This window comes from Echiichthys vipera (genome assembly GCF_963691815.1).
Source record: "Echiichthys vipera genome assembly, chromosome: 14".
Classification (NCBI taxonomy): domain Eukaryota; kingdom Metazoa; phylum Chordata; class Actinopteri; order Perciformes; family Trachinidae; genus Echiichthys; species Echiichthys vipera.
In genome coordinates, this window is record NC_139839.1 from 7511515 (window position 1) to 7527923 (window position 16409).

At 39.2% G+C, this 16409-nt stretch overlaps 1 protein-coding gene across 1 annotated transcript; it reads right to left on the minus strand.

Moving 5' to 3' along the window:
* Window positions 1–352: 352 nt before the first annotated feature.
* Window positions 353–12317, minus strand: faxdc2 (fatty acid hydroxylase domain containing 2). Its single transcript, XM_083926852.1, has 9 exons — window positions 12206–12317; window positions 10258–10298; window positions 7406–7503; window positions 7165–7268; window positions 5791–5912; window positions 2699–2904; window positions 1841–1946; window positions 1550–1716; window positions 353–1186 (listed from the first exon to the last, which is right to left on the minus strand). Exons 1-9 carry the CDS (start codon window positions 12228–12230, stop codon window positions 1030–1032), a joined length of 1026 nt encoding a protein of 341 aa, XP_083782978.1. The 5' UTR covers window positions 12231–12317; the 3' UTR covers window positions 353–1029.
* Between the last annotated feature and the right edge of the window lie 4092 nt (window positions 12318–16409).

A 16409-nucleotide genomic window follows, 5' to 3' on the forward strand; every position in this document is an offset into this window, starting at 1 on the left:
GTCAAATCATAGCTTGTCATCAAAACATGTCATAAAAAAGTTACATTATAATCCTTCAAAAAATGTCACACAAAAGTCCTAGCAGTGGTTCCCAAAGCGTTTCTGCACAGCTTACCTTCTGTCCATGTTGGGGGGAAACCATCCCTTTAAGGAGGAACTTCCTTTGTCAGTGAAAGTAATGGATATCAAAAAAGAAGAAACGACATGCATGCCATTGTAAAGTATATAGATACACACCTGTATAGCCTATGCTAAAGTGACAATATAGTGTGTTTTGTGACCATAGCAAAATAGAGATAAAAAGGATCATACACACGTCTTCTTAAAATGTTTTAATATTAAAACAGTCCAGTTCAAATATTAACATTGCATCAATCACAGTAGGAAGTCTCTTTTTCAGCATTCATGTCTTATTACACAACAATTACTGAGGCCTCCTGTAAGACAGAGAAACATTTTACATTTAAGGATGTGTTTGGTGTGGCTGAAATGAAAAGTGCAATTGTATCTTCTGTCCGAGCACCAGGTAAACGCAGCAGAAGAGTTTAGGACTGGCTAAGACCAAGAATTATTATCATATAATAATCACTGCTCATTAGTTTAATCAGGTGAGGACGATACAAGTGGAAATCTGAATCAGTGCCAGCAAACCACCCTAAAAACACAAGGTTTAATGGGTGGAGGCGGCTGGATGTTCATGTTTGGAAAGCTGAGAAAAACAAATAACCTGAGACGGAAGGTAGTGCAGCAGAGTGGGATGAGTGGTTTTCACCTGCATCAATCACCAGATTCTTACATTTACCTTATCAAGGATCTGCCTGTCTAATAAAGTGCTACATGGAACAACAGAACGGGTGTGAGGTTCTTGGCCACAGTGTGTGGGCAGACGTTCACAGTCTAAAAATCAACAGATTTGGATTCAAAATCATTCAAATATTACAGTCTTTTAAGTTTGGAGGCCTTTTTCTCCCTATGTGACTTGGCGAGGCCTGAGGTTAGAGGTCTGGGGGCGGGGGGGTTGACAGATCATCACTGGCCCTTCTTGGGTGTGTCAGGGATGCTCTCGTTCAGAGGGGTGAGGCCGGTGAGCAGCACGTGGCGTTCATACTGCTTGGTCTGTCTGAATTTGGCGTCGGTGCCGTGGAGACGATCCAGCATGCCGAACACCCCGAAGCACTGGTTGAACCTAGGACAAGGAAGGGCGTGTGGTTACATACAATGATCTAAGAACAAGAATGTCTTGCAAAGCATATATTCTTGACCGAATTAAAAAGATTTAGGTCTTCAGAAGAAATCAAGGCTTTTCGTGGGATTTGTCAACAATAACATATTAAATATAAGTAGGGTTATACGTTATCTCATGTCAACACTGTCCAGTATTAAGTCAAGAGCAAAATACAAATGCAGTCTTTGAATCTCTCCAAGTAAAAAAAAGAAAAGAAAAGAAGAAATGGTTTAACTATGTACTGTATGTTTTTGTTTTTTTATCCCATTTTCATGCAGTTGTGTTCAACACTGATAAATGATTGTCCTGGACAGGTCGACTCACCTGAGATGGTGGAAGTCGTGGAACTCGGGGGAGGGCAGGAAGGGGAGGTGGTATCCACAGTGGGAGATGGTGGTGCTGACCAGAGCCAGGCAGTACCACAGGCAGGTGGTGGTCAGGTGGGAGCCCAGGATCACCGGCCCAAGTGCCACTGGCAGCATGTTGGAAATCTAACAGCAAAGGAGGAGCAACACACTGCTTTTAATGGCGGGGGAACATTGACAGTGAGGGATCCACAATGCTCAAATCCTAAAGGACTTGACTGAGAACAGAGGGTGGGAGAGGGTCACTCACCATGTGCTCCAGAGGATGAGCGTAGATGCAGACGACTCCAATGGGAGCGGTCCACTCATGGTGCTGTTTGTGGAAACGCTTGTAGAAGCTGGGTTGATGGAACAGCCTGAGAGAAAAGAAGACGAGGATCATAAATAATACCACCATCAAGTAAACCTCTGATATATTTTTAACAACGACACCAAGAGTCCACAGCCATGCCAGCGGCTGCATGAGGCTGCACTAAATGCTAGTGTCAGCAGGCTCACAATGCCAATGCTAGCATGCTGATTTTAGCAGGTATGGTGTCTGTCATGATCACAATCTTTGTTTAGTGTGTTAGTCAGCTAACATTTGCTAATTGTACCAGTACAACGACATTTACAATACAATCCCTTAAAAGTGCAGAAATAATTTAACATTAAAAGCATCAAATAGAATAGACGCACACACGCACACACAAGCAGCTTAAGGAGACAAAACAAAAAACAGTAGACTGCAGAGACCCTGAGCATCATGTACCATCATAAGTAAAAGGTATTTGCAGTTTTAAGCACTGTTATAGCTTTTGGATAAAGACTATGAATTACCCTCATGTTGCTACCAGATGAAAAGGTCACTCACTTTCATTATTAATTACATTTTGCATTTATTCTCTGACCCTGGTAAAAATATAGTTTAGCAATATACAGTCAAATATCTGTTTTTGTTTGTTTTCTTCATATCTTCATCCTTCTACCACTAGAAGGCAGAAAGGTGTAAAAGTGAATCTCAAATGAGTTAGAAGTGTTGTAGCTTGTCTTTTTACCACAGGAGACATTTTAACATGTGACAATAAGCAAAGCACATGTGTAAATAATACATTGAAATGATCCGAACCTGTGTGAATAGTAAAACATAACTTCCTCCAAGAGGGCAAAGAAAGCCAGCTCTGCCAGGGCCCAGTGGAAGGTGGGCAGCTCGGGGCCACAGGGGTTCCCTTTGGAGGTCATCAGATAGTAAGCGGTCACCACCATGGGCCCTGAGATGAACACATGGTTGAACAGGATCGTCTTCAGCAGATGGCGAAGCCTAACGGGATCCACCTGGAGGACGGGGAGAAAAGTCATGTCAAAAGTAGGCACTTCATGGCACACATGTTATGAATTTACGTTACATTCCATTGGTGTGGCAGAGACGTGTCTTCATCACTTTTCTTTCTTTCTAAGCATAAGGGAATTCAAGGAGCTAGGTGTCATTACAAATTTAAGTACATTCCTTTAAGGAGTGCTCAAAGTGCCGGAGGACAAGTTTCTTTTTAAGGAAATGAGATGTAAATAGGGTCAACATGAGGTGTTTTTGTTGTCTGAAGCATTCAAACGTCTGGGGTTCATTTGGTCATCGCCTCAAAACTTATTCTTTATGGGTTTTAGGTGATTATCCCCCGTATCTCTGTTTATCTTATTTGTTTTCTATTGCGTTCTGATGTGATATCGCATATTTATTCATTTTATCATTTATCCATTTACATATACTTAATATAAAAAGTGTGTTTACTGTGGTTTACTATAAAGGTTTACATTTTAACTAATAGATTTCACCATGAAACTTCCCCATCTGATAACATACATTAAGACAAATTATTTTTTGTATTAAAAGTTCTGAAATATCACGTTTACATTTGCAAATGAGACATTATCTATTCAATTTGTGCTAATTTGCACACTTTTACAGAACAGACATGAGAACACTGGATAATGTTTAAAATATAATTTGTTGACATTTATGAATCAAAGGTTTGACAGAAAAGATTATTTATCACGCCATTAATCAGAAAATACGGATTTTCACCATGTTTTTATGAATAACACGTCTGGTCAAAGTTCACCAAAGTTGAACTCCACACACATTTGCTTTGCCACCAGAAGCGAATGTTTTATCCATATAAAAACAGCCATGAATGAAATATGGAAAAAAACCTGTGTAAAACATTCAGAATATAGATTGGAATAAAACTGGAAGGGGTGTTTTCTTTCCACTAGTCCTAAAGATGACATGTTAAGGAAAAGAATGAGCCCAAAATGCATAAAAAACAATGCTTCTCAGATAAGATTGTGTGTAAATACCACCCGAGACTTTGGACCCTGGTTATTAACACATAGACACATCATGATGACCTTTTCTGTGTGTGAGCACATGTATGTGTACGTGAACCTGAGCACACTTACAGTACGGTTTTGTCATTACTTAATTAAGTGTTCACAAAAGTATTAACACAACAACAACAACAACCTATAAATATGCCTTTTTAACAGTATTTTGACTTGTCTAGTCGAGCACAGGTGTTACTAGTAGGATGAACGATTGCTCCGTTACGTTCAAGTGTCCGAGTAACTCATGACAGCATGACAGTGAGCCAGCATTCGCACAATACCAGGACCATGAGACTGACTGCTAAGTACAATTCAAACATTATTCATTTGCGTAAAAAGCTTATTTCTAGGTTCTAATTTTCATGCATGATAAAAAGAGCAAGCTGCACTCGGGGTTTGGTTGGTTTTGTGCAGAACAAAACGGCTTAACTAGTGCATAGTGGTTTTACCCCTCAGTGTGTGTTGTCAGCTAAAAACGTTTGTCTCAGAAAGTTTATCTGAAGATTGATCCATGGGCTCTGACGTGCAATTTCAATTATCACATTTAAGATACATAGATAGATTGCTTGATAAAAGTCGGACTGTTTCTACTCAGCAGCACATCCTGGCTTTGTTTATGACTAATAGGGTTCAAGTTAAGACAGGTTATCATCGGTCACCGAGCGTCAATATCTCGGCTCAGACTAAGGGACCATAGAAAGACCACAGGACACACACTATGACTCAGCAGATTGCCGAAGATTAGCTCATCATAATATGATGATAAAAACGTTTTATGGCTGCCATCAGCTTAAGATGATTACGACACAATAAAAATGTTATGAAGTTACTGTCACCCCATAAGGATGGGAAACCCCGCACATGTGGAAAGTATGGATTATATAAATGCACCTGAAAGTGACTGATTTTTCTATTCAATCCATGAACATGAGCTTCCTCTGCACTCTGGAGTCAGATTCTTCATTATCTTTCACAGATTAGAACCAGAAACAGTCTGAGAGTAACCTTCCAGCCCTGGTTATCAGTAATGTCAGGGTTTATCTCTGCAGTGTCCATCAACCATGCGTTAATCAAACACAGTGAGAGGACTTTGGTCAGATGGACACGTTGCATCAGCAACACTGACGGACGTGCATTCATGTCAACAAACACACAGGATTTTCATTAATAACATATTTTTTAGTGTCCTTGTGTTTATTATGGCAGATAAATAAATCTGAAGATATCGTTATTAAAAGACAGAAGGATAGATATAATATATAATATATATTATATGTATTATTTATTGGGGCGAAACAGTAAAACAGGAAATAAATAAATTAATAAATATACAAATCAACAGAAATAAATGGAGAAATGTAAAAAATAATAAACCAATTTGGAAATAAATGCAGGAAAAACAGTATATGTATAAATGTTAACATACAGAAAAATATAATAAGAATTTATTTATTGCCTATTCAGTCATGTTTTGTTTGTTTTTTTGGGAAAAAAACGTAATTTATTCATTAATTCCCTGTGTCACTTCCCTGATACGTATTTTTGATGCCATCAATGTGAATATTATTATATAGTATATAATGTCCGAAAGCTTATTCTCTATTAAATTACCATTGAAAAATATATAATACTTTTTTTAATATATTCTTATAATATATTTTCCACAAAAAAAATGTCTTACAACTGAAAACGTCTAAAGTGTTTAGATTTATTTTCCGTCACGATGACATAAAATAGTTCCTATTTTAAATAATTAGCTGCATATTCTAGCAGTTTCAGTAAAAGCAGTGGTGGTGTTGAGTGAAACTGGAGGAGATACTGTAACAGCACAGGACGTACCGGATTGTTCTTGTCCACCTGGACGCGGTAGCGGGTGATGAAGGAGGGTTTCCCAGTGGTGTCCACCAACAGCAGCAGGGCATTTATCCCCCCGAACACCAGAGTGGGGACCAACATCGTCCCTGTTCAGAAAAACACGGCTGCCGTTAGAGAGGGACACCATGGCGTCTCCTGACCTGGAATCTCAGCGAATGCAGATCATATATTTCCACAACTTGAAATAAAAATCAAAGCTGCAAAAAACATGCTGATGTTTTTAGGAAAAGTTTACTCTTTGGCATTTCATTTCCTATCTGACTATACAAGCAATCAGAGGTAATTAACATTATCACAGATATCAAACAGGACTGGACATTGTGAGACATTTTTTTATTGCACTGTGTGACTTCCTTTGTGCTTACGTTACAAAACCACTTTGGAAAAACTGCCTAACCTGTTACACTGGAAACAATATACGCCCTGTCTTATAATGCATATTGTTTTGGACTGGCAAAACACACAACAACAACAACCACATGATGGCTGCATCATAAGAGTGAGTGAGTGCAGAGGTCATGTCCACATACTAAAGAAGATAGTCTTTTGTGCAGCCTCATAATTCTGAAAATAAAGTGTGAAAAACCTAAAATGTTGAGGCAGAAAAAAAAGGAACGACTAGAGAGAAAGCCAGCCACGTCCAAGTGTTTCACAACAATGAAAAAATGTATTGATACGAAGCAGGTCATCCACTCTGTTATCATATAGGAAACATATCGTGTGTTTGATTTGGCCTCACAGAAGACAGCCCTCATAAAAACTGTCAATAACAGTCTCTCAGGTGGACAATATTCCTCCACAGCAGGGGTTCACAAACTGTTTCAGCTCGAGACCCAAAAGGGAATTTTAGTGTCAATTAGAAAAATACACCATGAATTCACGCGATCGGAGTGAAGGAATCAGTAGGAAAAAAAACGGTCCCAATCCTCTCTCTCCTCTCAAAGGGATGTAAACTGTCTCTGAGCAGAGCAGACCAGCGTTTTTGTCCTATTTTAGTTAGAAAAATTAACTCGCATAACATAGAATAGTTTTACATTTTATTCTGCAGTTGGGTTCCTACCATAACTTTGGGAAAGAATGCTCTACAGATACACAAAACTAAGGGCGCACTCACACTGTCCATCCGTACCGTGCCCAAACAGGTTTCACGGGTAAAGTCTAGTTCGTTTGACCAGTGTGAGTGCACACGCTTGCCGTCCACGGGCCGTTTGGGAGAGGTAGGCTTTTGTAAAGCACGTTTGCACATGTACGAGCACCAGTGCGCGCACGTATAGGCAGGCAAGAAGCATGGTAGATTAGCATAGTGTGAGTGTGCCCTGACCTGTTGTTATTTCTTACCCAAGAAGAACAAAGTAGTGTCATGACCCTCAAAAGTCATGTGCAGCTTCGTCCACTGGTTCTGCCAGAAATCTCCTGAAGCTCCCCAGAATCTCTGAAGGTGCCTGGGGGGGGGGGATCACTGTCAAACACCAACCTTCAACTTTTTTTGAAATTGTACATTGATGTAGAAACCTGTGACCTTTGCCACTCCTCAGGTTTTTGTTGAACTGTAACACTGTAACCTGTAAGGAAACCCTACCATGTGAGCGAGTTCCCGAACGCGGCCAAGAATAAGATTCCCGATCCGATGACGACTGCAGCTTTCTTCACAGAGTCCCACAGTCCTCCGGGGCCCTCCTGGGCAGAGAGAAAGCAACAATAATGTATGAACCTCTCTGTTACTCTCCGATGATACTGTGCAAGCTCGTGATGTCGAGCTACATCCGCCTTTCCCACAGAAATGTCTTATGGTGCAGAAATGCCTCTATAAACAACAGTGAGGACAGCAGCAGTGTAGCTGAAACACTGATCTACACAAAGAAGACTCACTGTTTCCATAAGGGTGAGCACCATAATAAATCGGCCAGCAAGGGAGAAACAGTGATGCGCCTGTATCTCCTTCATGTCTGTCTTAAGCATATTATTGTAACATGGACAATGAGACCTTAGGCTTTAATGGTTTTTGTACTTGATGATCAAGAGTACTGTGGTGCAGAGTTGTAGTGTATTCTCAATCAAAATGAGTCACATCACATGTTTACTCCCATAATAATGCACTCATTTGACTCTAAATGTAGGAGGAAAGGTGTGCAGGAATGATAGAGCCATGATAAATAAAGCCGTAATCAAAGCCATTATAGGTCACAGTCTGTATTGTGACTGCAATGCTGAATTTGAATGTGGACAGTACTGACAAGACAGTAACTCAATATCACATTATGCTTTTCAATGTTCATGTATAAACAGAAACATAAACATATAAACAAATTTTGTGTCTCTTGCAATTTTGCCAATTTGATGATCCAGATAAAAGTATCTTGAATTCTAAATGTGTCAAATGCACAAACGTGACGGACAGTGCTTTTAGTGAAAGCTAAATCCATGAGCCAGCCACACTGAGAGAAAACTGGATCAGTTCACTCAGCAGGAATTAGGCCAGGGATTGATGTCATATTCCCCAGACCTCCTCAAATGCCGGCCTTTACCAGGCTGCCCTCTGCCCAGCCATGGCAACAGTGGCAAAAATGCCCAAAATGACGCACAAACACATTGTAAATATTTCCCCACTGGACTGCACTCTCTCATGGCTCCATTATCGGCCATCCTCTCTTTGGCCACATTCACACTGCAGGCCTTTGTCCTCAATACAGATTTATTGCTCAGATCTGATTGTTTTGTTTGGCTGTTCACCTATTTGTCTCATTCGGCTAATATCATATTCCAGTGTGAACTACTCACAGTCCTGAACCGACCAGCATGCACATAAGAACAAGAGCTAAGCTAACAACCAAACAGGATTGGTACAACTTTTGAAAAGTACAATTCAAGCATTTTCAAGGTATTGGGGGCGGCAGTAGCTCAGTCCATAGGTGACTTGGCTGGGAACCGGAGGGTCGACGGTTTGAGTCCCTATGTGGATTATAAATGGAGCGTGGACTGGTGGCTGGAGAGGTGCCAGTTCATCTCCTGGGCACTGCCGAGGTGCTGTTGAGCAAGGCACCGAACCCCTAACACAGTTGACAGTGGAGGGGAGATGGGGGTGTTCTGGACTGTTGTGGGGTTGTGAGAAAACAATGTTTCCATTCATCTTTTTCCTGTAGAGCTAACATCATCAATTGAGATTGAGAAAACTGGTCAGTGTGTTTAATATGTCACCGATCACTGGCAGCATCATCTCTCCATTAATTGCATGTATATAGGTCCTGTCTGTGCATGTGTGTGTATATCGGGCCTGTGTGGGTGTGTAACATGAATAATAATAGTGAAAAAATAGAATTTCCCCGTTGCGGGAATAATAGAGGAATTCTTCTTCTTCTTCTACCCAACTCAAACATTTTACAGACCCTCAAAGCGTTTATCATTGCCTACAGGGATTCGTTTACATGAGTGATTGTGTAGATGAAACACCAGTTAATGTTGAAAATCATGCATTTTTCAAAGAGTATATTCAAATTAAAGCCTATTCCAGACCTGGAAAACAGGACTCCCTGCATATCAAAACATCAGAGCTGTATGTGATTTAGGACCACAGATGAAAGGTCAGATTCCATGTGACTCATGTTTTTCACCTGAGTGTGAGCGCAGCCTTAGTTCCCTGCAGGCTCCTTAAAATTGCACCAGAGGGGGGAAAAAATGCAGCTTGTCAAGTCCACCCGGTTCTTAAAGTCACAGAGCGTGCTGACACATGTTTAGAACAGGTGGAAACAGGTGTTTCCAATGTCAACCACAAGTACGGACAAAAGGCTGGATGTCCTTTCAGAGTTTACCGTTGCAACAATTGAATTGATTTGTTTTGATAAGCGGAGATTTGACTGATGGCCACTTGGTTATGATTAATGAATAAAATCAACCATATGACCATGCAGACAAACTACACACAGATCATCTAAACAGACTTCCAGGAGCTTCCAATGTGTGCTTTGACCAACCATAACACCAATGTGTTTTACATTAGCGACCGTCTCAGATTCAACGTGGGATAAAAGAAGCTAGGCCCATGCAGGTTCTATGAAGACGTGCCAATTTGTGCTGATTTAATCATTTTGAATATCAGGAATACTCTGATCTACAGGTACTAAAACTGATTATAGGAGGATCGCTCACTGAAGCATCTGGAGGCAGGTTTTACACACTTTAATTGGTGGTGGTCAGGAAGGAGCTTGAATCCTATAGTCAGTGGACGACACTGAAGGGCTCAAATCTACACAACATTAACTTTTCATGTATGTCACAGAGGTTATCGCACTGGAATAGATATTATTTGTTGGTTTCTGCCTAACAAAGACTAGCCTGCCCAACAAAAGGGTTGTGCGTGTGTTGACAGTGACTCATCGTGTTCCTAGATCATCTATTCAATTATGACGACAGCAGACATTATTCAAGTGTTCTTACCTGTCTGCTGCTTTTGCCTGTTGCGGCGGCTCCCCTTATGTCTGTAAACACAATAAAAGAAACACTGGTTATTTTTTATTTTCCAGGTAGGATTAGAACAGATTCATAACTACAGCATATGTTTAATAGGGGGTTACCACATCATGTATCGTCACAAATAAATAATGGAACTGAATTTCAACAAAACAGATTTTAAAATCCCCTAAAATTACACTAAAATGGATTATTTTGGAGGCAAACGGGGGTATCTGTGTTTCCCCCAAATGATTGATGGCAGAGGATCAAAGATTAAATGTTCTTCTGTTTATTCTAAAGTAATGTGGCCGAATCCAAACCGGCTTTTAAAATTATAGTGTATATCAAAAAGAGTATTTTATTCTCTTTTTATGATGATGATCAAGTTTTTGTTATTCCAAAGTTTAACAAAAGGCACAGTGTATTTATTATTATTGATAATTAACACATATTTAATAGAGTCCATACATAAAACTCTATTTGGATGCTTCAGACATGGCCTCATACTGAACCCCCACTGATTATTCTAACACAAAAAGCTTAATTATTAATAAATTAATAAGTCTAAGCACCTCGAAATGCTTTTTCAAAAAATTCCTTCCATGGAACAATAATCATGTGAGTGCTGTGTAGACTGGTGCAAAATTTATAGCTGGAGGATTATACATAATCCTATTATAATCCATTCTTGTTATAGTGAGCACTTTTTCCAGTCACATTCTTGGGGATAACAACCTGCCCTACATCCACTGTATCTCTCCCTCACTCAGCCAGAAATAGAAAGTTTAGGGAACAAAAGGAACAAAACGGTATTGACATACCAGAAGAAGGCTGTAAGTTAAACACCCATGCCTTTATTGAAGCTTCCCTCCACTCAAAAACATGTTTTGCTTATGCACACTTGAGTTTGACAGTAGAAGATGATCATTTTGTGACATGACAACTGGTTTTGAAGGAAAGTGTGGTTTAATACGCCTGTGTATGTTCTCATTTGTCCAGGTCATCGTTATCCCCGAAGCCATTTCAGTCAAAAACAACTGGACTTGGTTATTTGTCTAGGAAGACGTTTCACCTCTCATCCAAGAGGCTTCATCAGTTCATGGACGCGTCTGACCAGACTGGGACTGGACCAACTAAGTGGTGGTTTAATATACAACTTACAAAATAGTGACGTGAGAACTTGAAACCAGTGCACCTAGGCTGCATTGGTGAAGACTTTATTTTGTATTGTTTATTTTATTTTGTATTTTTCTGTGCTTTTTGAGAGAGGAGAGAAAAAATCCAGAGTCAAATTCTTTGTATATTTGCACATACATGGCGAATAAAGCAGATTCTGAGTCTGAAACGTTTGTATATTCATAATCCATATTTTTTAAAGAACAACCATATGGGGACACACATCATCAATCAACACAGTGTTTTTGTGTGTCTGGAGGGGATAATTAAGTGAAACATCTTTTAGGAATATCACAGGCAGGTGCTTAAGCATTAGGATACGTGAGTAATACAAAATGATGAGGATTTTGATTTGAATTAACAATAATAATCAATAAGAAATGAGAATATGGTGTCTACTTTTATTATTGGCAGCTTATTAGGCCTATACTAAATGAGTAGACATTTAACATTTTAGGAACTAATACTTTTGTTACACTAAATTTATTGAGAAAACTAAAATAATAAATCACAGTCGAAACAAAAAAATTCATGCAGTCATATGTAAGCCACATATAGGCCTGAGAATATTAAATAATAAAGTCCTAGGCTACTTCAATGAAAATAAACAGTGTCGTGCTACTTTACTACAGATTATAAACAGTGCTGTCTCTCACTGAAAACATGAGCTGGAGCAGCTGTAAAGCAACTACAGCCTTAACCGTGACACAAACCGACCCCACCGACGTGCTAACGGTTACATAAGTGACAGACTCACCGCTGACTCTCGTCTCCACCGTCATGTCTCCTCCTCGGTGCTGCTCAGGTGCTGCTACCTCTATGCACGCCGTCCCAGAACAACAGGGTATTTACAACAGCGAGCGACTTCTGATTGGACGCTTCTGGGTCAGCTGACTCCAGCCCTACCCGGAAGTAACGGCAGTGGTGTCACGATAATAAACAATGGTGAAGGGTTGAAACTGAGCATGGAGGCCGGGCTCTGCGACGGTGTGCGGCTACACAGCATGCTGAGAAATAATAAATGAGAGGAGAATACAGTAAAACACACTGCACTACAGTTATTAGATTAATAAAATAATGTCATAATAGATAAAGCAGCTTATTATTATTGTAATCAATATAGCGCCGCCTATAAAATATCTTATCTATAGCTGGAACAATTAATCAATTGGGCTAGTTGACCGACTACCTCTTAATCTGCAGCTATTTTGTATAGCCTAATCGATTAATCATTTTAGTCATTTTTCATTTAAAGCACCAAATAGTGTGAGGATTTTCCACTTGTCTTTGTGTTATGGTTATAGGGAACTGAATAGCCAGGACATCATCTTTTGTCTGCACATCATGTTGTGATAAGCATTTTTACACTATTAATTGAATATATTTGAAAAAACATTTTGCAGATGCATCACTAATGGAAACAGTCTAATCCATTGTTGCAGCCTAAATGTTATTTCTGTTCATTCTTATGGACCCCTGATTCAATACTTCACAAATAATCTCTTATAGCCTATAGTTATTTCTTGGAGACAGAGCATATTATTATGATAAATCATAATTAAGGGGCCCAAGAGTCAGTTCAGCTAAAAAAAACAGGATGATGAAATGGGTATCTATGATTTCTTGAATTTATTTATTCATGATCTGTGATATAGGATGTGTTTTTCATAGTGTCAGGAGGTAGGTAAGCTGTCTCATGGGTTTACCTCTTTATTTTAGTTTAAATTCTGTTAGAGATGATTTTGAGAGATGAAATTTTATATCTGTTTTTTTTGTCTTGATCATATCTTTTGGTTTGTTTATTGGTTGCAAACACACTCATTTTTTTGTAAATGAGTGTTAACAGGGTACTCCTGCAGAGCATACTCTCTGTGAGTTTCCCCTGCATAAATAAAGGTTTCAATCAACCAATATGATGAATAGTATTTTGCCAACCACTAAAAGGACAAGTCTGGAAACATGGTTGTTGTTGTAAACAAGTCCTCAAGTACTCAATTTCCTTGCGGAAATCCCAAAGGATCAATAAAGAGAGGTCTAAGTCTAAGTCTAAGTCCAACGATATGACCAGGACCAAGAATACGTTCAATCAATGAATTCCTCCTTGGCTTTTGGTCTTTTCATGAGAATTAAAAAAATAAAAAAATATCCTCAAACTTATGTTTAAGTGCTACTTCAAGGGACAATTAAGGGACAAACTGTGATAGTAACAAAAAAGCACATTATTATCTGGTAACAGGAGCAAAAGTGTCGTAGCTTCCTCATGACCGTAAGTTAACTCAACCAACGAGATCTCTGGCTCCAGAGCAGCTTTTCCTCCAAGACATGTTTAAACATAACTGCAACGTGCTGTTCTGTAATATTTACAACGCACTCCACGACCACTGCAGAAAGAGAGTATTGAGGACTACAGGCCTCTCTGTCTCTCTCTCTCTCTCTCTCTCTCACACACACACACACACACACACACACACACACACACACACACACACACACACACACACACACACACACACACACACACACACACACACACACACACACACACACACACACACACACACACACACACACACACACACACACACACACACACACACACACACACACACACACACACTGTTAACCTTCTCCCCTCATCAATAACATCTCCTTCAGCTATCACTTCACACTCCCTGACACAGATAACCTCCAGACCTGTCTACTGATGCAGCGACATGTGGCTCCACTATCACCCATTATTGCTGTACAGGGGGTCAGTCCACCATTATCATTATGTAAAATGAGTACGACTTACGTGACTTTGAACACCTGGAAACCCCCTTTAATAAATGTGGAGGGAGAAGTTAAGTATTTCTTACTAAACTCATCAAATGTATATACTTTCTTATCGTCTGAACCTCTAAATTATCGCTATAATTAGTAGATTCATGACACTTGTTATGACATATGCTGCGGAAATGAAATGTAATCTGCTTGGAAAGACTAAACAGTCTGGTTGTGTTCTGTCATACCAGCCAAATACCTCAATTCAATATTCAAGATGTTTATCGTCACACCGGTTATACAAGGACAAACATAAGCATAAGCGACATCTCAGCATAAGCATGGAATAGTTACAATTACAGCAAATGTAAGGGACATGTAATAAAATAAAGTATAAAACAAATATAAGAGGCAATGAAAGAAAAACTGTTAATATAAAAAGGCATATAAAATAGAATAAAGTCAATATACAGGAAGAAGCAATTAAAAATATATAATATGTGTATATAATGAAAAATATAAATATTTGAGCATGTTTACAAAGACAGTGACTATTAAACACAGAATGAATATTGCAGAGGAGGTTGATAATGATATATGTCTTAATAGTTTGCTTGGTCACAACATATTTGCACTGCATGGCATCAGGGTCTCAAGCTTTTAAATCTATTCTCAGATCATCCAGGAGGGGGCGCCAGACATTTTTAGCTGCTAACTCATTCTGTTTTAGCGGAAGCTATGAAATAGAGCCTCCCACACACCAAATATGACAACACAAGTCATATGATTTGCTGCTGACCATTTTGCATGACTTTGGTCTATTATGTGCTGTAATTACATAAATCACAGCACATCATGAATTTTATTTATTTTGAAGATTTGTCAACTGTTATTGGTGTCAGTGTCAAAGAGAACGGCAAATTAGGGATTTTGCTGGACAATATAATTCTTTTTTCTATGTATGTACTGTAAAAACAAGAGTTTTGACTTTAATTTACTTTAAAAATTCCAATATGGGCCGGCTGGTGGCCAGAGCGGTTAGAGCAGTCACCCCATGTAAAGAGGCTGAAGGTCCTCGATGCACCGGCCACTGGTTCGACTCTGACCTGCGGCCCTTTGCTGAATGTCTCCCCCTTTCTCTCTCACCCTATTACCTGTCCGTCCTAAATAATAAAGGCTTGAAAAACTGCCCAAAAAATTATTTATAAAAAAAACTTCAGTAAATTCTAGTTTGTATCCCAAATAGTGTCACTTTAAATGCTTTTACAAAAACTGATGAAATGGCAGGTGTATGATTAGTATAACGTTCATATTCTCTAACATGTTACTAGACACAAGTCTAATTTACATAGTTAAATCTCACTCGCAATGATGACTTTATCTTTTCTGTGTAAACTTCAGCTCCACAGTCTACATAACATGAGCCTGTGCTGACTGCGTGAAAGACACTTTCACCGCATACCAGCGTAAACAGTCCTCCTGCATAAATAGTGTTTTATTGCACAGCTCCGGTCTGACCTCTGGTGGGAAGTTGTTGCCAATGCAACAGTGTGCTGCAGGGTTTGGGCGAACATCTGTCACTTACCCTTCACAGACACTCTGAAGGCCGTAAAGCCCGGACTGTGTTAATAACTGATTACGTATGAGGTGGTGACTTAGTTGACATTGCTTCGAGTTAAAGCTGATATTAGGAAACAAACAGCTGTTTCTGTTTATTATGGTTGTACTGAATGTATGGGACATGGTGAGAGTTTAAAGATAAGGTCAGCATTGTTTTATATCTTTAGAATTATCAACAAATTGTAATAATAGCCCATAATGGTGTAAAATAAGATGTCTTGTATGTGTTTTATACGTTCTTGCATACATTTTTGTTACGCAGACAACAGTTATTAGTAACACACATTCCTTTATGGTTGTGGGATTTGTTGAAATAAATAATAAAATAAGGGTTTAATTCTGTTTAGCTGCTTCAGTCGCACTATCATGGATTAGAAAAAGAGACTTTGTTAATGCCATTATAACCTGTGTTTTGCCAAACATCGATGCTGTCCTGGCAAACAGAGGGGTCAGTAGAGAACATTATGTCAGTGCCAGTGCTCAAGTATTGATTTGATGAAATTAGTTTGAGAATGTATTTAATTTAAAAGGTGTTGACGTCTTTGATTACTTTGGAGAAACACAGCTGATTATTTCCA